Consider the following 21,198-nt stretch of genomic DNA (forward strand, 5'->3'; position numbering starts at 1 on the left):
AAGGCCCGGGAGAGCGATCCAGCCGACAACATCATTTTACGTGGGCCGCGAAGGCAAATCTTGTGTGTTTACTTGACATGTTTCTTTCAAATTGTCTTCACTTTTAACAAACATTTGTTACCGATCTCTCCTTTAAAATAAATTGAAAAGAGTTGAACACACTATTTACTGTCTTCTGATTTCAAAACTAGTTGTCCTTTAATTAGTTGTGTATATGTAATAATATAAATCGATCATATCTATGGGTTCACAGTCATAACGGCCCTCCGAGGGACACTATAACTATGATAGTGCCTGTGACAACAATGAGTATGACAGCCAAGTGCTATCAAATGAGCAGAATAGACTGTTGGGAATTAATACAATATCATGGAACAACCACATTTTTTTTGTATCACCGTGCCCACCTTTTATTACATAGCATGGACGTGGATGAAACAAATGAAATGTCACAGTGTCACCATGTGGTCCGTGTGGAGTGGAAAGCGATGAGGTCGGTCATGACCCAGCCGAGCCCACCCGTGACGCAACTTCAGTCTAACAGCTGATGTTACGCAACAAGTGGGAGACTTAAATAACCCAGCATGAGTAAAACATTCACCGCAACACGGCTGTACTCCATTTCTTAAGGCCATTTGAACATTTATCCAATATTCTTGATACCCAGGTTAAGGTCCATGTAGTCTACTAGTTTGCCCTCACTAGTAAGATAATTTACCATACTGGTAGGATTTCAAATAAATGCTCAACAGGATTTCTTTTAAAGAAAATTCAGATTATAAAATTGTACCAGATAACACTAGAGCTTCACTATTGGTAGTAGTAGCACACAGATGTCTAGTTGACATCTTTAGTAGGTTTGCCTCATTAGTAGGCAAGTGCATGGATGGATCTGAGTGGTGCTCAAGCACTGCCCTTTTGCCTTGGATGTCAATAATGTCAATAAATATAACTATTTCCAGAATATGTTTCAGACATTCAAAGAGTAATGAACTGTATTTGTAGATAAGCCATAAAAAGTCACATTTCCATAATGTTTTCGCCGAGTCGCTCTATCGGGATCACATTTATAGTTTGCTGGCAATATGTGACCTCAGAAGTCGTCTGAGTAGACATCATGAATGGCGAAAGCGTCTCCTTCACTAATCCCTGCTGAAGTCTTTGAGCAAGTTCAGCGCAGGGGGCCTGGGGGCATCTCATTAAACAGGGGCTGGGGGGGTTAATTTGGCGTCACCTGACGGAATAGAAACTCACCCGTGCATCAATACAAACAACATCCCGGCATAATTTCAGCGGGTCAAATGTTACGCCCGAGAAGTGCAATACTGAAAAGTGCTAAAATGAGGCCATGTCCTCTATTAGTGCGACACATAGAGCTCAGATTACTAATTTATACAGTACAGTCAAGCTTACATTTGAATCTTAAGACATTTTTGGAATGTGATATTTATGACATTTCCTAAGGATTAAAGTAAGACTTGGTAAAGTTAGGCAACGTTCTTTAATTCGGCCGATCCAGCATCCTGTAATGAGTCCAATATTTGTTTAATTAATTTTCCCTAAAAAGGTTCATTTAAATGAACTGTTTCATTGTCCTGTCTCATAAAGTATTTGGTCATTTGATTTATTGTAAATAATGCATTGAGAATTAATTATTGTATTTGTCTTTTCAAACTATTCAATATCAATATGATCCATGGCAGAATTTAAAGTAATCTGTCTTCTTGCAGGAAATGACAAAAGATACCCATTACTGTACAGAAGAATTATTATTCTAGACATGGAATTTATTATATATAAAAATACTGAAAATAGCCAACCTTTTCAATTACCGGTAATACTTGTTAAGATCCATATAACAGTGGATGGGTGTCGGACAGAATAAATGGCAGAGAGGAGGAGGATGTACAGTATTGTGTGATTTGCGCCAGGTTGGCATTGTAAGAATAATAATCTGTTCTCAATTAAACTAACTAAATGCAAAAAAGGTTAGATAAAACAAATAAACTGAAAGGAAACAATGATAGAGCTTTGGGGAACACCAGAGGACAAGAAGGAATCTAGGATGTGAATGTTTTCAGTTGTATAAATAGTATGTGCAAAAATGAAAAACACAAGGTGAACGCAATCTGTTCCATTGATGGAAGCTTGGCAGGAGATAAAAGTTCATTTCCAAAGTGTCAAATAGTCCACATAGGACCAAGTAATCCCGACCCTGCCACTCATGACTCTAAATGTGTCGGCGCAAATTCAGACTTTCTGGCAAACTGACAGGTGCAAAAGTGTCTTGGATGTCACACAATCTGGCGGCTCAACCTTCACGGATGATTTTGGCTCGCCCCCAAATACAACCTGGGGGTGCCAATGTAGTTACACACTGAGAGTGTCCAAACGTTTACATGCAAGGTCCTACTTTATAAAAACACACAGCAATGACCATTAAATATGAAAGTTTTTGACACTTTTTGCTGCACAACTACCATTATATAAGTAGAGAGGGTCACAGCTCCTCAGTAAGCTGTAGTGATATTAGTCATTCTTTGCTGAGGATAAAGAATTTATTTTTGTCTTTTTTCAGTGTGTTAGGCTTAAGAAAGCAGACTTTAGTAAGAAAGCCTTTTGAAACCTCTTTTTGAAGCATTACTTTCTGAAGAATTGTTTTCTATCTACCATACTGCTGCTAAGTGTTCACTGCCACCCTAAATCGATCACTGCGCAGGTCTCAAACCTTTGCTCGAAAGTCAGAGCAAAAAAAATAAAAAATAAAATAAAAATCGGCTTAACGACGGCTTGTAACTCGTAAATCGGGTCGCTCGTAATTCACGGCACCACTATAATTGTACAATGAATTACATTTTCGTAAATGCCGTGGGCCGCTAATAAACGAACAACACCAGGCGGGATGTTTACTCAGTAAGTTGTCTTTATTTATTTCTTCAGGCAAAGTTCCTGCATTAAGCGGACAACATTCAGGTGTGGGCCAAAAAAATCTAAGGCGACAAAACAAAAACATGGGCCAAGAGTGCAGAACAAATTTCAAACCCCCCCTCCCCCCACCCGCCCCGGCACAACTAGTAGGCAAATACTAGTTGGTCCCTTATAAATATATTGCAGCATGTCAGTCCATCCGAATGTACAAGATATGCGAGAATGGAAATGAAAACAATTATAGCACTTTCTTGAGCTCGTCGTAGAGAACCAGCACGAAGGCGCCGCCCATGCCTCGCAGCACGTTAGACCACGCCCCCTTGAAGAAAGCCTTGCTGCCCTCGTCACGGGCGATCTTCCTCCAGCAGTCGATAGTGCCGCTGTACATGATGTCGGCTACAGGGCGAAAAAAAATGCAGTTATGACCAATAAAGTCAATTTCACTATATAGTTTCCACATTGAAATGAAATTAATTTGTTCCAGCACCCAAAAAAACACTATACAATTTTTTTCAGTTGGGTGTTTTTAATGAAGAACAATGATTAACAAACGAGTAGCCTCTTTGTCAAGGATTGAATATGCAGGACGGAAACTCAGGGACGGAGGCGCTAGTGAAGCATAGTATTTTACTAGTAAGGTTTAATTGCATATTAATAGATCAAAAGGGTCACTAGTAGTGGAAAAACATTACTCCAAAAGGCACAGTTGTTGTACTAGAGTGCCATATTGCGTTTGTGGAATAGGAGTTAAGCAGGAAAATCCACCCGTTTTTGTCCATCTCAGGGGACGGCCATTTTGTCATTTCTGTCGTCTGAAAATGACATCGCAGTTGCTCAGGGCTCAGGTAATGACCAATCACGGCTCACCAATTTTCTGAAGCCCAGCGATGGCTAAAAACGGGTGAATTTTGCTGCTCAACTCATATTCCACAAAAGCAATATTAATCAGAATGTCATGTTTAGACTAGTGAAGGCGCATAGCACATATTATTGTATATAGTTGTATTGTTGTACTGTATATTGTATATACAGTATACAGTATATACTGTATATTGCTTATAATCACTTTTGTATTCATACCGCATTCGACGACATTTTCTGTCAAAAATATGCCTAAACAAAACAGTCAAGTACTACTTAGTGTGTTTTTTCTAATCACCTCCTTTGCGCCCAGACTGCATCATCATACGACGACGGACGGTGTCGAATGGGTAGGACACCAGACCGGCCACCGCCGTCACCGACTGAGCGATCATCCAGCTCACCACAATGTGAGTGTTCTTGGGATCGGGGAGCATGCCTGGCAATGAGACATACGCAAGGTTGGAAATGGCAAATAGAAGACGACAGAAGAATCGAGAAGAAAGAGTAGAAGACAAAAGTGACAGGGGGGGGGGGGGGGGGGATAGAGAGGGAGTCGCCTGACCCTTGGCGGTGTCGTAGACGCCGAAGTAGGCGGCCCTGTAGATGATGATGCCCTGCACAGACACGCTGAAGCCCTGGTACAGGCCCCTGATGCCGTCTGACTTGGTGATCTTGACCAGGCAGTCCCCCAGCCCTTTGAATTCGCGCTCACCCCCGGCCTTGCCCACGTCGGCGGCCAAACGCGTCCTGGCAAAGTCCAGCGGGTAGACGAAGCACAGCGACGTGGCCCCCGCCGCACCGCCCGAGGCCAAGTTGCCGGCGAAGTATCTCCAGAACTGCTTGTGCTTGTCCACACCGTCCAGGAAAATCTTCTTGTATTTGTCCTTGAAGGCGAAGTTGAGGGCCTGGGTGGGGAAGTAGCGGATGACGTTGGCCAGGTTGCCCCTCCAGAAGGACAGGAAGCCCTGCTCCTTGGGGATGCGGACCACGCAGTCCACGATGCCCTTGTACTGCTTGTCCACTGAGATCTGCTTGCTGGCATGTTGGACCTGTGGGCGGAGCATACGGTAGGTTGCGCTGAGAACAAATTCATCAAGTGACAATAACTAATTCATATTATATAAGTCGTATCATTGTGTAATTAAAGTCCAAGTCAAACTAGAGAACGGAAGTCATATTTGATCAAGCGAATTTCAAAAATACAACTTTATTCCATATTCTTTTTGTGCAAAAAAAGGCATTTTCTTCTTACTTTGGGGGTTCTAAAAATTGGGGGACCCAGGTACCCCTTTCAGTGGAGGCATTTTTTTTTTAAGTGTGCTCCAAAATGCCACGGGAATTAGTTCTCTATTTTCAGAAAAAAAAGCTTAAATGTTACGATCAAAAATTCATATTTTTAGAGAACAAAAGTTGTAATGTTATGAGAATAAAGTCTTATTTTTTTATGAAAAAAGTCAGAATCTTTATATGAACAAAGACAGATTTTGTGAGAATAAAAAGGATAACATGGTATTCTTCAAAGATATAGTTGTCTGTTTATGATATTAAAATCAAAGTTGAACAAGGGAAGAACGTCATGTTTAAATAAGTAAATATAAAAAAATGACTTTATATATTTGAAGTTGTTATATAATGACATTCAAATCAAAGAGGGAAGAAAGTCATGAGCAGTTTGCCCATTCTACCAATCGTTGAAGAGGTTAAAAAAGTTGGGTTATGTGGCCTCTGCCACGTGTGAATGTGAAAGCGTCCCAGTGGCCAAGGGCACCTTCACACGTCTCATGAAACTTGTGCGTCTTCGTGCCAAAGTGCAATTAGGACAGCAAGCATTCAGCTATTCACACCTCGCCCTCTCATCCCCCTATTCCTCCTCGACCTCCTCTTGATCCAAAACCTTGCGGTGTCCTTCTTGCGATCACGTTCAAAATCTTACTGTGAGTCTACAAAGTCTTGATGGTCTTGGACATAACAATATATGAAAGTCTTTTAGTTCCGTCTGAGACTTTCAGACCCCTTGAGGCTTATTGGGTATTTACCAAGCAAACAGAGTACAGAAGAAGTGTGCTTCTTTTTTACTCCCTCAATATTTCAAATGTGGCCCAAAACATTGTTCACTGCTGCCTTTTGATACAGAAAAAAAACATAATTTTGCATTTTCACGATCTTGCTTTTAGTTTTTCCATTTTAACTGGTCAAGTGATTTATTTCAGTTATCTTGATTTTCATCCTTTTACGTAATCTTGTTGGTAATCATTATTTCTCCGCCTTTGTAAAGTGATGTAGCAGCTGTGACAAAGTCCAACTTGGGAGGTAACTTGTGGCTAGCAGCATGTTTTTTTATATCTAATTCTTTTTTTTTTTATTCCATATTCAAATAATAACGCTACATAGCTCGCATCTAAAAGTTATGTGAAAGTTTGTTGATAAAAGCCAACACACTCTTATTTTAAAAATTAAAATTAAAAGTGTAAAACAAGTTGTCACACTTTTTATTTGAAATATATTTTTGAATATACATAAAAACAGCTAATGAATAATTTGTCGCATGATTTTTAATCGTAAATAGATTGGTTGTAAGAAATCACACAATTTCTATTATACTTTAACTTGAATATTTCACAACATTGCATAATTTTAAAATTTACATATCACACTAATACTGTACTAATAACTTTTTGCTTTGTCAACAATAACACCAAGCTTTGATTTAGATTCTTTTCTTGAACTATGTTTAACTGCCTATCATATGTTGACTATAATAAATAAAAGCTGCCGTGGCATTTTTCTCTAAGTGGCCCTCAGTAAAAAAATATTCAGACATCCCTGCACTATGGATTTGCCTTGTGCTATACAATGGAACGTATCCTCCCTTCTATGTCTATTAGTTTCCAGGCCAACTCTCATGTCACACCAGCTGGGCACAGTGCATGTTTATGCTCGTGCTGTTTTTCTATATTTGGTCAGACAGTAGCCGAGGCTGGTCATGGATGGAGTATTACATAACATGCAAATCAAATGCTTCCCAGCCACTCGGCCGGAAGAGATCATCACATGTGCCATGGGAAATGGCCCAGTTTCACTTAATTGGTCCATTTTTAAAAAAAATGTATGTACAAATAAAACCCTGCCTGTTCACTATTCAATTATTCAATACTTCAGCTATTCACGAATTTTGTGATTCATCGTTTTTTTTACCCCTCTCGCCTCTTTGCACCTAATTACATCATTTTAAGACGCGACAAGATGGCAGTACAGTCCAGGCTAATGGGAAAGTAGTACTTGGTGTCACAGGATTATGCTTAAGTGATACATCTTGACTGATGTAAGATATGAGTTAGGGTTGGCTAAATTTAGTCTGGATTGTTAGTGGAAGTTAAGGAGAGGCATTGCCGCACGTGCACGTTTTTACTTTGTGAGTGCTAACAAAAGCTAACAAATGACTGCGTCTGTTATTGCTTGACAATTGATATTTTTATGGTATTTTACAAAATATACGCACATTTCGTGCACATTTATCTAAATCAAATCTGTACATTTAATTTTAAGACTAATTAATCAATTGGCAATTTGGAGTTTGAGTAAGTCGGAAAAAACTGGGACAGCAAATACAGAGAAGAACATGAACCAGTGAACATTTAACGGCAAATATTTTGGAAAATCAAGATATTTTCCATCTGTGGACTTATTTAAGAATTTTTTGGTATTGTTGGCACATCACGTTGTCGACGAACATGTTTCAATAGCATAAAATTAGCTCTTGGTTAAAAAAAAAATGCAACTTGTAATGTAATCTTTATCTTCTCAGTACAAGTATTGTGTAAGTCAATGAGTTAGGGAAGCTATTTTGTGGGCAGAGATTTTACTTTATCATGGAAAATTATCAAAACAGGTTTGGGATATTGTCGACAATAAAAATTCATTTTTGCCTCTGAACTTATATTTTAGGGTATACCTTTTGTTTACTTTTATTCAAGTACATTATTTCAGTATTATTATTATTATTATTATTATTATTATTATTATCTCAGCATGAAGTGTGTACTTTTTGTGGCATTTTAGTTAAGTTGTGTTACAAGAAATATTTCTAATATAAAATATGTGCCTTAGCTCAATAAAGGTTGGGAAACAAATCTATTAATTCCTGCACCGCAGAGCTCTTGAACGCATCACGACAGGTTGACGTCAATGGTCACAAACTGCTGAATGGTAGTCTGATATATTATAGATCGAAGGATATTTTATTATTGTGTTTTAGCGCTATATAAATACGAATGAATTCAAATTAAGAAATGAAGCTGACCTGAAGCAAAAGTTTGACCCTCTCAATGGGGGCGACGGCGGTTTTGGAGATGGCGGCGGCGATACCCCCGGCCAAAAAGTCCTTGGCGAAAGAAATGGCTTGTTCACTCATCCTTCCGGCTGTCAAAAACTAAAAATTTAAAAAATATTTACAAAAAAAAACCCCGAATAAATAAACAAAAAGTCGCCGTATAACTGCGCCCTCGTCGTCCAAAGTTGAAATGGCCAAAGTTTGAGAGGAGCAGGTGGGATTTAAAGAGCAGCAGCCCAGAGGGAAAACGCCAACATCCGTTCTTGGCGCTCATTGGTGGAGAGCAGAGGAGAGTGGGCGGGGACTTTATTTCTTTCAACATACGACGTACGTTTCGGGGTTACGAACGGCGACCATGGAACAAGTTTAATTCAATTGACAGCAGTAAACGATTACAATTATAGAAATTTCATTAATACACAGCAGACTTTTGTGAGCGACAAAACACCACCGATTTGTGTTGCATGTGTTTATTAAAGAAATTATATAATTAAGTTAAGAGTCTCACCACACACAGTGTTCGGGATTCATGTGTTGATGTGTACCTTTCAGGGGTTTGGCCTAGCGAATGACATCAGGGGCTGCAGTCATCGTGTTGGCTTTTTACAACTAATTGCTGTGTGACTGTTTCCTCCATGCTCCTGGTGAGTGTTTACAATTCTGCATTTGTGTGTTTGAATATCCATTCAATAAAAATCTAAAACTGCATTCATTGGTGACTGTGGTTTTCACTTGGCTAAAGCGGTGGCATATCTGCGTTAGTCACTACTGCATCAGCGTAGGTCAGCGTGTTCCGATTATATACAAATTTGGATTATTTCGCTGTAGCCATGGAACTCCGTCACAAACTGAGCTCCCCATTTACTGTGCTGTAACAAATGCAATGATGAACTTGTGATTGTGAATGTTTCAAAGTCATGTCAAGTGGTCAGCGAGGAGCAGCTGTAGGCCTCTGCTATGGTGCATAAAGGTCACTCCATCTGTTCCACCCCTTTGGCTGTCGCTCAGAAAAGTCTTGTGTGTGTGTGTTTTGTAGATGACATGACTGGGTCATCTGACCACACACTTCACATGCGTCACTCGCACCACCTACAATAGGTCCAATACAGCCTAGGCATGCATTTTACATTGGAAGATTTTCCATGGCACGCCAGCAAACAAAAATGTCACAAAATGTATAGTTTCCAGTAATTGTAGATTCATTCATTATTTGCATACTTTTTTCAACATACCCTCCGTTGCTTGCTGAAAACACAGGGACTAAAGTTTTAAGTGAGTTCAGGAGCTTCATCTGTGTTTAGTTGTACACAAAGCTATTACTGCACGGTATGAAAGGAAACAAGTGGATGTACTAGTCAAATGTACCCTCTGTCTGTTAGTGGAAGATCATTTAATTGTTCTGCATCTCACTACACATGGCTGGCATAGATAGATGAACAAAAACATTTTTAATAGTAAAAAGAAAAATGTAATCATTTCACTCACGGTGGTTGGGAATCACTGCTTTAATAAACTGCAGTCATGATATGAAAAGTATATTTATTGATTCAAGTAGCATCAATCAAAAACATGTCAGTTTTCGTTTCACACACATTGTACAGCAGTCTCAAATATTCATCAAGCACCCATTTACAGCAATAAAGGGCATTTTTGGGTTATTTTGTGCGCAGTAATAACCTAAACAAATAACTATTATGACATAATATGATGCTGAAATAGCCCTTTGTAGTAGACAAGATAAAAGATGCAACGTGGCAATGTGCAATTGACTATTATTTATGGAAATTAGAAGGCATTAAGGGCACTTTTGCCTACATTTAACTCGATTCCATGACGATTTCTCTGTGGGGGGGGTTGTCTGTAATCTCAACGGTGGGGCACTGAACAGACCTCCCTAATCTAAGGAGGTTATAAACACAAAACACAGCCGAAAACAGCAGAACTGAATTGTTTTGAGTAGTTTTTTTTGCATTGACTCTATTGTTTGTGACTGCTAACGATGTAAAGCACTCGGTGAGTCTGTGAAGTGCTACAGTATAGAAAACAAAACATAGCTTCTTCCTTGTAACACTGACTGAAAAAGAGGTTAATTATGTCATGTCATCCAATTATTGCTGAGGACTCTTTCCTAAGAATAGGAACATGAGATCCAATAAAATGTTTACACATGCCTTTACACATGCTTGGTTTTAGATTGACACAATCAGAATTATTCTTTTTAGTATAAATAAAAAAAGTAAACGTAGCAAAGTAAAAGTAGCATTAACTCATTCACTGCCAGACATTTGCAGACCCGCTTTTACCCTAAAAGTTTGAAAACATTTGAAAAAAATGTAAATTCCTGGGATTGAATGGCTGGACTGTGAAAAGACAAATGTGTCAAGGGCAGTGAATGAGTTAATGAGCAAATAAGTTAGAAGTTATGTAAAAATGCATCAGAGCTCATAAATAAATACAGTGCGGTCCATTTGTAAGATAACACGTTTGTCATTTACTAAAAAGCAAAGTAGCAAGCATATCAATAAACGAATACCTCTCAAAAAGTTAGTTTTGCAAAGTGAACCCCTCGTAGATTGTGGATTATCATTCATGTAGCAGCTATATTGCAGATTATTAAGTGATTGTTTTTGTGTTTTGTTTTTATTTACCATATACATATACACACACGTGCGGTTAGAGGTAAAACAATATAAAAAATGTTATGTGGTCTCTCTATAGCAAAGATTTTCATCACAGGTGGCTAGGGAACATTTCCCCGCGGTAAACTGTGGTTCACTGTATAGGCACATTTTGTATTGGATTTTACAAATTTGTGCAGCAAGCACGCTGTCAGAGTATATTCATAATTCTTCCTCCCCCGGGGAAGTTTTCACCAGCGGTTTCCCATGGTGGACTGGCCGGACGCTCCGAAGCTCCTATTTCTCAGGTAGCGCTTCACCTCCTGCAGCTCGGCTGGCCCGAGGCTCTGGTCCACACCGGGCGCTGGTTTGTAGCTCAACGGCGACACGATGTAGCCGTTGCGGTACAGGCACACCTGCTTGCACAGCTCGAAGCAGGCGAAGAGGAGCCCGAAGTAGGGGACAATCTGAAAAGGATTCCATCAAAGTTGGCATATACCCAGGACAATCAGAGGACAGAACAGAGAATAAAAACTAACAACAGACCGACAGCATTTTACAGTTATTCTATTTTAATTACATAGGAGGTGGAGTTACCTAGATTATTTTATACTATGGATTGGGAAGGCAGTCCTTACACCCTGTGAGGAAGGGATGTGTCAAGTAGGGTAGTAAACAGGACAGGACAAAACAGGAATAAGGTAGGATGGACAAAACGGGATTAAGACAGGATGCCATGACTAACAAATAGGACAGGACAAAATTGGACAGGACAGAACAGAACAGTGCAATGCAGGATATGACGAGTAGCAAATGGAAAAAAGACAAGGAGAAGACAGGACAGGCCCAATAAGTATCAAGCCTGGACAGGGCAAGAAGACAGGAATGGACCGCACAGGGCACGGCAAGATGTGACGAGTAGCGAATAGGACACGGACAGCCGGCATTGACTGGACAGGACAGTACAGAATGCAAGGAGTCAAATAGGACAGTGAAGGGCAGAATGAAGTGCGATAAGGAAGTACAGGAATGGATGGGTAGGATAGGACAGGAATGGATGGGTAGGATAGGACAGCACAAGGCAAGACGTCACAAGTATCAAAGGGGAGAAGGCGGAACTGGACAGGGGAAGAAATGACGAGTACGCAATAGTACAGAACAGGAATAGCTAGGACAGGGCAGGGCAAGTAGCAAATAGGACTGATCGGGACAGCACAAAGCAGGATGCGAATGGACAGGACAGGAATGGGCCGGGAAGGCAAGGACAAGACAAGAGAAGACAGGCAGGACGAGGCAGCAAGCAGGTGGTACATAATTGGACAGGTCGAGACAAACAAGATATGAAAAGCAGAGCAGGCCAGGCCAATATGGAACAAGTGACAACTGGACAGGATTGGGCAGGGCCAAATATGACAGGACAGGGTAGGACGCAACAAGGGCAAATAGGGAAGCACAGAACATGTTGCAATGAATAACTTGGGGAAGACAATTTTTGTTGAATTAGGTCTGACAGATGTTTTTAACACCTTTTAGGATGAGGAATCCAAAATTGCTCTGTTTTTTTATTTAATGAGAAATTTTTTGAGCTATAGGATCCCCCTTTTTTTTAAAGATCCAAATAAATGTGAATAAATGTAAATACAACACTAAGATGGAATAGTTAGAAGCTTTGAAAACTACAAAAACAGCATAACATGAAATAGAACTTATGCCCAAGGTTACAAGGTAAAGAGAAAAGCCATCACTAATCCCCTTAATTCCTACTATGCTATCTTTTTTTTTTCAGATATTGATAGTACTGACCTATTGGGAGCTGCACACACCTCTCACCACACTGTTTCAATTGTGACTGCACAAAAACTTTGCCACGTAGCTGTTAATGACTCCAATCGTAATCAGCTCTTCTTACCACAGCTAACAGTGGAAATTTGCTTATCTGGAGGGTAAGCTGTTGAGAAAAAAAACTGACTGCAATTTTGGAATCAGCATGACAATTTTAGTTTTAATCGGCATAAAAATCAAACCCAACTGTTTTTTTTCCCCCCAAAATTGTTCCCCAGTGATAGCACATGAAGGAGAGGGGTCAACATATTCTCACAAATGAGCTCCGCTTTGACTTTTGTAGTTGTAAAAGCACACGCAGCCACCTTGACATTTGCGGCTGAAATCAGAGAGCGGAGCACGCTATTCCCGAGGTGAACTTTGCCCACCTCACTCGTGATATTCTTGCTATTAATTACTCGCGCGGCATTGTTTCTCATTCGTTCACGCTCACCAGCATGTGCTTGCGCAGGACGGCCAGTTCTACTCAACATAGAAGAGTGGGCCAGGCCTCACCAATGACGCGGCAAGACCATATGACATAACTTGTGATTTGCTAAACTCAAGAAATGACTTCATGTGACTTGACTTGATTCTTGCCACAGTAACTTGGGACACGCTTGAAAACTTGACGGCTAAGCCTTGAGAATTACTGATGACCTGCACACAATTTAACAACATTTTTGCTATATTTAGTGACTTTTCCGACCCGTGTGGCGATGAATTAAAAAAAAAAAAAAAAATGTTAAAAAGAAACAAAAGGCTGATTTTTGTCAATTTTCTAAGAACTAACATCGGCAAATGAAGCCACTGGCCTATTAATCAGTCAAGTAATTATGTCACTGTACCTTTATCGTATTGGCGGTAAGGCCACTCCAGAGTGAGAGGACGCCCTTATTTTTGACCACCTGTACGAAACAGTCGGTCACGCCGCTGAAATGCACGTCAACGCCGCCAAAATGCGGCAGTCGGGAACTCTGCGCCTGTGAAGGGAGCGACAGAAGGAGCAAAAAGTTTAGTTTAGCAGTCACACGTCCTTCCTCCACAGCCCACTTGTCATCCTGATGAGGCCGAATACGACTTCCTGTTGGGAAATATGGCAGTAATAATGTTTCAGAGGGTCACGGAGACACAGTCGATTCGAACGCTTCATTTACTTCCATTGCTCTGGAAAATCTCCAAGCCGTTAACCCTCTTGAACCTGGAAAAGAGCTTTTTATAGCTCTGGAATGTATGATCTTACCTCCCCGTCTGAGGTCATTAACCGGATGAGAAACAAGTTCATTTTCATTAAGAAGCAGGCAAATGAGTCGGAACGCGCCGGCATCGTAAACTGTCACTTGGGATTCGGGGAACAAACACTTGGAAGAAGCTTTTAAAAAGGGATTTATCAACACTGAATGTTTACGAGCAGAAGCCCCGATGAATGAATACCGGTATTAAAAATGCACAGCCACCAATATCCATCCATTTATTTCCTATAGATTTTTTTTCGGAAATTTGTATGCATTGAACGGTATTGTTTACTATTGTATTTGAATTCTGCGAAAACCGAATGAGAGTTGTTTGTAATATTTCGCTTATGTGAAGAGGGCTACAGATGAGAATCTGGAGGGTTAATAGTTTCCCATGACATCAATGCTAGTTATGTAGCTGTGCAAAGTACAACTAAATTAATGATAATATATAATAATGCCGGCCAGAATACTGTGTAAGTGTCTATAATAAAAGGACGAGTGTGTGTATTTTGTAGGATTATTGATTATAATTCCTGAAAACTGAGGCTAAAAAAAATGAAACAGCAAATTTGCTTTCTTTCTTTTTTAACAATACAATTTATTAAACATCGTTGATGTACAATTATGGGAAAATATGCAGTCCAAGTTGCACAGTTGACAACCAGTGCATAGTTTTCCCTCACTAGTAGTCGTAATATGAAGTTGTCCTACTAGTCAGCCAAAATTGTCTCACTAGCGTGCAGAAATGTCAAACGGTAATGTAAGGAAGGGAGTGTCGAAAAAAACACATCAAAAGGTTGTTTTACCAGTGCAATTAATTGTCTTACTAGCAGTGCCTAGATCAAGTGCACCGTCTTTTCTGACTGGTAACATGTACTGTAGTTGTCTGACTAGTATGCCAAAGTTGTCCTACTAGTGAGGACAAAGAGCAAACTAGTACATGGACATTAAACTGGATATCAAGGATTGAAAAGGAGGCTAATAATGTGGGACTAATGCCTATTAGTTGGACCAGTTTTACTAGAGTAGCACCGTAATTTACTAGTTTGATTTCATTGTGTACTTGTAGACCACTAATAGAGGACATAACTAGTAAGACAGTGGCCCTAAAAGTCTACTGGTAAGCTTAGCTGTTTTACTAATGAGGACAAAGCGTGTACTAGTACATGGACCTTAAGTTGGATATGACGGATAGAGAATAAATGCTGAAATGGCTTTCCACGGACGTGTGCCGTTTTGCAAAGCGGCTTGACGCCCTTTGTAAGGCACCTGCGGTTTTAGCAGAGTTGTCCACATAAAAGTCGAGTGGCTGGCCCGATGCTGATAGCCAACATCTATCTTTAGACGTTTTATCTAAAGCTCCTGCAGCAGACCCGCCATGCATTCGCATTCCCAGCTGCTGGCAGCTAATAATAATAGTACGCACATGGAACCGGATGTAGTATTTCGGTCCTGGGGGCCGCCATTTTTCCCGCGTGTCCTTGCAAACAAGTACAGTGCATCCCATCCATCCATGATACATTTAACATACTTGCTCCCCTTTCACACCTGAGACACTAATGAGTCACATGAAAGCAGGGAGAGGGGAAATGGCTAATTGGGCCCAATTTGGACATTTTCAGTTTGGGGTGTACTCACTTTTGTTGCCTGCAGAGTTATTTCTATGAGACAGTGAATTTACAGTGTGATACAAGCTGTGCACTGATTACTTAACATTGTTGCAAAATGTCATTTCTTCAGCATTGGCCCATGAAAGGATATAATAAACATTTGAACCATTCATCCCCTTGTGGATTGAAGGTGTTAGTTAATACAACAACTAAATTGAGGAATTTAATATAAAGCCACTCTTTATAAAGACTGTACTATTTTAATTGAGGTATAAGGTCACACTGAACAGATAAAATAAAGTTATAGCATTATGTGAACTACCAATCAAAGAAAAGAAGGAAAATAATGAACAAAACAGTACAGCTTTATTTTTTAGTTAAAACTGTTTGGATTGTAATTTGTGTTATAGTGGAATTGAGTGAGAGGTGTTTCCCACATTTTGTTTACTTTTATATAAGTGGGGCAAAAAGTGAGGATTGTATCCTGTAGTTTCAGGTGATACTCAAATTGTGAGTTATGTGGCGCAGGCTCCCTCTAGTGGTAGACGAATTAAACGCTCAAACTGTGCATGACGTTACAGTGGCTAAAAACGTTGTTTTTTTAAAAAATCGAATACATTTGCTAAATACAGTTAATTTGTATTCAACATTCGAGCCCAGCTTGCATTGACTTTTTTTTCTAACATTTATTTACTTTTGTGAAATACATTTTAGTTGAATCATCATGTCAGTACATTTTCTATTTTTCAATATTTAGATGCAAAGTTGATCTTCAAACTGTGCACAGTGTTATAGTCGCTTACAATAATATGAAAAACACTTTAGGAATAAAATCTCTGTCTTGTTTGTGACTACCTATGGTAATGTTAGTACTCGGAGAGCTAAGATTTCTTTAGGTGGTACTTGTAAAAGGTTTGCGAACCACTGATATATAATGCAGTTTTAAAAAATGCATGGTTGGGTTGATTTGATTAAATATCAATTTATCACTACACACAAATCATAGCCTATATAAAAAAAGAAATCACATGGAAAAATGTTCCCCGCACCAATGCCTTACTTGCATTTTTCGTTTCACAGTCTCAAAAGGGTAGGAGAGTGTTTGTGCCACTCCTGCTGCCAAGCAGCCGTTGATGAAGTTCTGCAGAGGCGAGAAGCGGAAAGCGGGCTCCTGCCACACTTTGTCCACGTTCGTGTACACCACATAGCAACCCAGAGAGAAGGGAAATGCGCCTAGAAACACATGCACACACAGCAGTGGGAAACCATGTTCATGTTAAAACAATAATGGGTGTTACATAGATTAGAGCTTCCAAACCAAGGAACATATCTTATAATGTAAAAGTCTTCCTGCTTAGTCTAAAATTCCTAAAGATGCCACAAGATGCCACCAGAGCCCAATTTAGGAATTGTTGTAAAGGGAGTGCTGTGAAGTAGAGGAATAATAATAATCTCGCCTCAATTTACTCAAATATGAAATCTTGGCTCACTGAGTTGAACACTAAACTATTATTTGCATGTTTGACCAGCAATAGATGGAAAGACAGGGCAATTGTCCTGTCCCTATATGTCACTGGCATTGTTTGGGTTAAACAAAGATACATTATCTATAGTAAGTCAATTATAACTTTAGGATCAATTAGGTGAAATTGGATCATTTCCTGCGGCACAGTTTATGGTTGCTGGTGTCTGCATACCTAAGACGGTGAGGGAAAAGCCCCTGTAGAGCGCAAGTAGGCCTTCGGTGCTGTGGATCTTGGCTAGCGTGTGAACAACGCCGGAATACGAAGGCTCCCTGCTATTCTGGACTATCAGCCTGGTCTCGGCTACCTCCAGTGGGTATGTGGCCAGGGCGGCGGCCACGCCCGCCAGCCCGCCTGCGACGATGGCCCTCGCCTGGGAGATGAAGCCCAGTTCGTCCATGTGAAGGTGGACTATCCTGGGCACAAATTGAAAGTCACCGGTACTTATTAAAAGATGGTCATTTCTGCATGACAAAAAATAGGTCGTGTATTATAGTGTACTATAATTATTGATCCTAGGGGTAGTTTTGACATGTCGAGATGTTATTAGGAAACCTGGGAACTGTTTGGAATTGTGAAAAAAACCTAATAATAATGTCACCACAAAATAAAACAGTAACTCATACCATGTGTGCGGCACAGGGTGGTGAGGTTTTCCTGGAACACTTTGTACTGACTGCATTGAGATGGGTGGTTACATTTGCATTGTCACGTGCCCTAGCAGACAAGTGTGCTTTTCTCACTACCCTTTACAGATACAGATACCACTACTCTAGTTGTATTCAGTTCACTTCAGTGTTTATTTATCAGCCAAGTGGTTGCCAATACATCACATTTTGTCCGATAGTAACCGAACAACCGGATCCATAATTTTCCCCCTTATTTGAACTCTCAGGCGACACTACATCCCTAGATTTCAATCTAACGCTAAAGTCCAGATGCTGTTTTACTTTTCAACTCAATGGTTGTGAATTAAGAGTTGACAATTGCCTGAGTTAAATCGTAGAGCACTTTGGTCAAAAGTATTGGCTCGGATCTCGTGTTCAAAGTACATTTTAATTAATTCCTACATCAAGAGATTCATTTGAGTAATAATGCCCTCAAATGCTGCTATCTATTTGATCAAGTACCCAGTTGGACAAATACGACGTCATTAGTTGTTTAAAATTCCTCAAAGATGAACAAGTAATGGTTGTTTTTGTAGACACAAAGGATACCTGTAAGTCAAACTCCAGGGTAAAACTCTGTGGACGATTAAAATCGACTGAGAAAACATAGCCGTCTGATTGGCTAAAATAAAACAGGAGCTCAGAAAACAGGAAGTAGATTATAACGTTAAAACAAGCCACTTCTGTGAATAACGAAGACATTTTGTCCTCTTAAATACAAAGTTTATTAAATGATGTCCTTTCCACCAATCGTAAAGATTATAAAACCCTTACTGTTGGCTCTGTTCGCCACAAACGTCACCTCCAAATTCTAGAGTGACTAACAACTATAAACAGAGCATTTATATTTAAACACAACACCATTCTGTGCACAATGACCTAAAATCTGTCATTTAAAATCCATTAAAGTGTATGGACTTACTTTCTGTAGGTTGTCAGGTGGACTGCGGTGTAGGGGAACAAGCGAAGACAAGAGACGAGATTTCCCTTCCAAAAGCCTTTGAGTCCCTCATTGTGGTAGATGAGGAAAAAAGTTTGTCCGAGGCCTTTCTTACAGTGAAATGTTCCCACTTGACTTTTAATCTTCACCACTTCCAAAGGCGACGTGGCGCTTTTACTGAATAAACCCGCAAAGCCGACGCACGAGAAGCTTTGCGAACTTGTCAGCCTGTTGTCCTTTTTAACCGTGCCCATAACTTGATAATGTGGCCTTAAAAGACGAATATAAAGCTGTTTTTGGTTGTCCGAACGCGTTGTTTACACGGCTTAGAAGACATCGGGCATCTATTTGTGGAGCACGCTCGCCAAGGCGGATCCTACTACAGTAGTGACGTCACTTACCAACGGTGCCGAAGTGGCATCAAGAACACACTAGAGGGAGCCATGCGGTAACGTCTGCATCCCAGTTGGCGTACTGCTGTTTATTTTATTTTATTTTTTTATTTTACTGATAATAATTATTGATTGCATTTTTGTGTTATTGACTTGTATGTATTTTTAGCTGTAATAATCAAAAATTATAAATCTCGATGTTGCATTTTTATGCACAATATTTGTTTTTATTTCGATTATTTAGCTGTTATTGTTATTATTATTATTGCATATTGTTTTGAATTGTTTTATGTTCGATTACCATTTCTATACAGCTCTATAGATAAAGGTGATTTGAGCAAATATTAATTTTAATATAACATTTAATCTAGTTAGAAACAAATCATTGAAATGAGTTTCACAAAAACGAGGTGAAGTGCCACATGCCCCCCCCCTTCTCTCCCTTCCATTTTTCTGTACTGCATACTGTATCGCCCTCCGTCAATGCCGTGTCCGTATCGTTCCGCTATGTGTCTGTCAAGTGTCTTCAAAGGGTGAGTAGTTGTGCTTTATTTGAGCTTTTATTACACACTTCAGTGGTTAACATCTATATATACTTGACAGTTAGCCAAGTGAAAACGTTACTTAAAGCACAATATGTTACATTAATAGAAGTTTAATGATGGTGACTGTCTGAAAGTATGAGTTTCATTCTATTCACATGATTTCCTATTGGGGGTGAAATTGCTTTTGATTCTGTCCGTGCCGTAAAATGAGACATTTGCGACGCTGTATACAGTATTTATCAGGAGGGATTAGCCGTCTTGTTTGTTTGTTTTCTCTGCACCTTTGGCAAGCGTCATCACCCTCTCTGTCCGTACCACTTGGCCCCCTCCACAAAAGACTTGTAGAATAACAGGGCCCACCAGAGGAAATGAGAGGCGGGCCACCTCGGCCGGGCCTTTCGCTGCCGGCCAGGGGTGAATGCGTGTGATGCTAACTTTCAATATAGAAATACAAATACTGTACTAATCAAACATGGATCATTGTGCTGGATGGCAAAGCTGCAGGTGCTGGGCCCTACGATACATACCTACTTCTGTGTACGCAGTACCATGTTTTGTTACAACATGCCGGTAGCAGTAAATGCTAATAAAGGCATTTGTCACATGAAATTGTATTAATTTATTTCCAATAGTCTATTCTCTTTATTTGGTAGCCTTTATCCTGGCAGCACTGCTTCCAATACTTGCGCACGTGAGATTTTTCTTTCTCATCATATATCAGCCTCTGTGTTGCCATGGCAGTCTGATCTGCCAAGGGATTTCAGAATCAGTAGTGAAAACTATATTGGCAGAGTGACGGTGTCTTTATCCAATCAGATTTCAAATTCATCCTCACAGAGCCAGAGCGCTGGCGCGCGATGAAATCAGCACTCTTCCGTCTTCTGATTTAAGTTTGAATGGCAAAACACATCTGTAGCCATCTGCACACATGATTATTCATTCATTCATTATCCATACCGCTTATCCTCACAAAGGTCGCGGGCGTGCTGGAGCCTATCCCAGCTGTCTTCGGGCAGTAGGGGGACACCCTGAATTGGTTGCCAGCCAATCGCAGGGCACACAGAGACAAACATCCGCACTCACAATCACACCTAGGGGCAATTTAGAGTGTCCAATCAACTTACCATGCATGTTTTTGGAATGTGGGAGGAAATCGGAGTACCCGGAGGAAACCCACGCAGGCACGAGGAGAACATGCAAACTCCACACAGGGAGGCCGATTGAACCCACAACCTCTGAACTGTGAGGCGGACTAGCTAACCAGTCGACCACCGTGCCGCCTCACATGATTATATCTCATAAAAACATTTTTTTACTGATCCGCCATTATTTGCTGAACAATTCACCTATTCTGTTTTTGTGCAATAACAGTATTGCTTTGGCTTTCTCTGGTGGCATCTTGGTGCCAAGGATCAATGTTGAAGTGAGTTGTAGAGCTTCACTTAGACTAAAGTTGTCATTTACCGCCATCTTGTGGCATGTGTAAAATATTACAGTACAGTATAACTAACATTGGCTGAAATACAAAACCTCCTATCTGCAAGATGTTTGGCGGATTTCATTTTAACAAAAAGCAAGAAAACGTTGTTTTTTTTCATAGTGTTGTCAAAAGAAGTCGATTTTCAGCCTAGGACCTTTTTAGAGGAGGCATTGATTATTCATGGATAGTGGTGGTATTAAGAGGTGGATGAAATCGGGTAATTACGCACCGCCCGCCACAG

At 40.2% G+C, this 21,198-nt stretch overlaps 3 protein-coding genes across 5 annotated transcripts in view; 1 reads left to right on the plus strand and 2 right to left on the minus strand.

Moving 5' to 3' along the window:
- Positions 1 to 2,905: 2,905 nt before the first annotated feature.
- Positions 2,906 to 8,393, minus strand: slc25a5 (solute carrier family 25 member 5). The gene is made up of 4 exons (XM_086023999.1): positions 8,093 to 8,393; positions 4,355 to 4,841; positions 4,088 to 4,228; positions 2,906 to 3,324 (listed from the first exon to the last, which is right to left on the minus strand). The coding sequence occupies exons 1-4, from the start codon at positions 8,201 to 8,203 to the stop codon at positions 3,167 to 3,169; spliced, it is 897 nt and encodes a 298-aa protein (XP_085880125.1). The 5' UTR covers positions 8,204 to 8,393; the 3' UTR covers positions 2,906 to 3,166.
- Positions 8,394 to 9,644: 1,251 nt separating this feature from the next.
- Positions 9,645 to 18,985, minus strand: slc25a43 (solute carrier family 25 member 43). 2 transcript variants are annotated; one of them, XM_086024477.1, is made up of 5 exons: positions 18,523 to 18,984; positions 17,107 to 17,348; positions 16,470 to 16,642; positions 13,410 to 13,544; positions 9,645 to 11,207 (listed from the first exon to the last, which is right to left on the minus strand). In XM_086024477.1, exons 1-5 carry the CDS (start codon positions 18,792 to 18,794, stop codon positions 10,992 to 10,994), a joined length of 1,038 nt encoding a protein of 345 aa, XP_085880603.1. In that variant the 5' UTR covers positions 18,795 to 18,984; the 3' UTR covers positions 9,645 to 10,991. The 2 variants fall into 2 exon arrangements, with proteins under 2 accessions (XP_085880603.1, XP_085880604.1); XM_086024478.1 differs by lacking the exon at positions 9,645 to 11,207 and adding an exon at positions 11,216 to 13,221 and having other exon boundaries at positions 18,523 to 18,985.
- A 385-nt stretch (positions 18,986 to 19,370) lies between these two features.
- Positions 19,371 to 21,198, plus strand: part of lnx2b (ligand of numb-protein X 2b) — a 38,757-nt gene continuing 36,929 nt past the window's right edge. For both annotated transcript variants that reach the window (XM_086016893.1, XM_086016899.1), the window contains exon 1: positions 19,371 to 19,465. The gene's annotated coding sequence lies outside the window, so the exon portion shown is untranslated. The remainder of the gene's footprint in view (positions 19,466 to 21,198) is intronic.

Source organism: Filicampus tigris, chromosome 2 (assembly GCF_054856515.1).
Source record: "Filicampus tigris isolate MCC_2025a chromosome 2, RoL_Ftig_1.0, whole genome shotgun sequence".
In the NCBI taxonomy this organism is placed as follows: Eukaryota; Metazoa; Chordata; class Actinopteri; order Syngnathiformes; family Syngnathidae; genus Filicampus; species Filicampus tigris.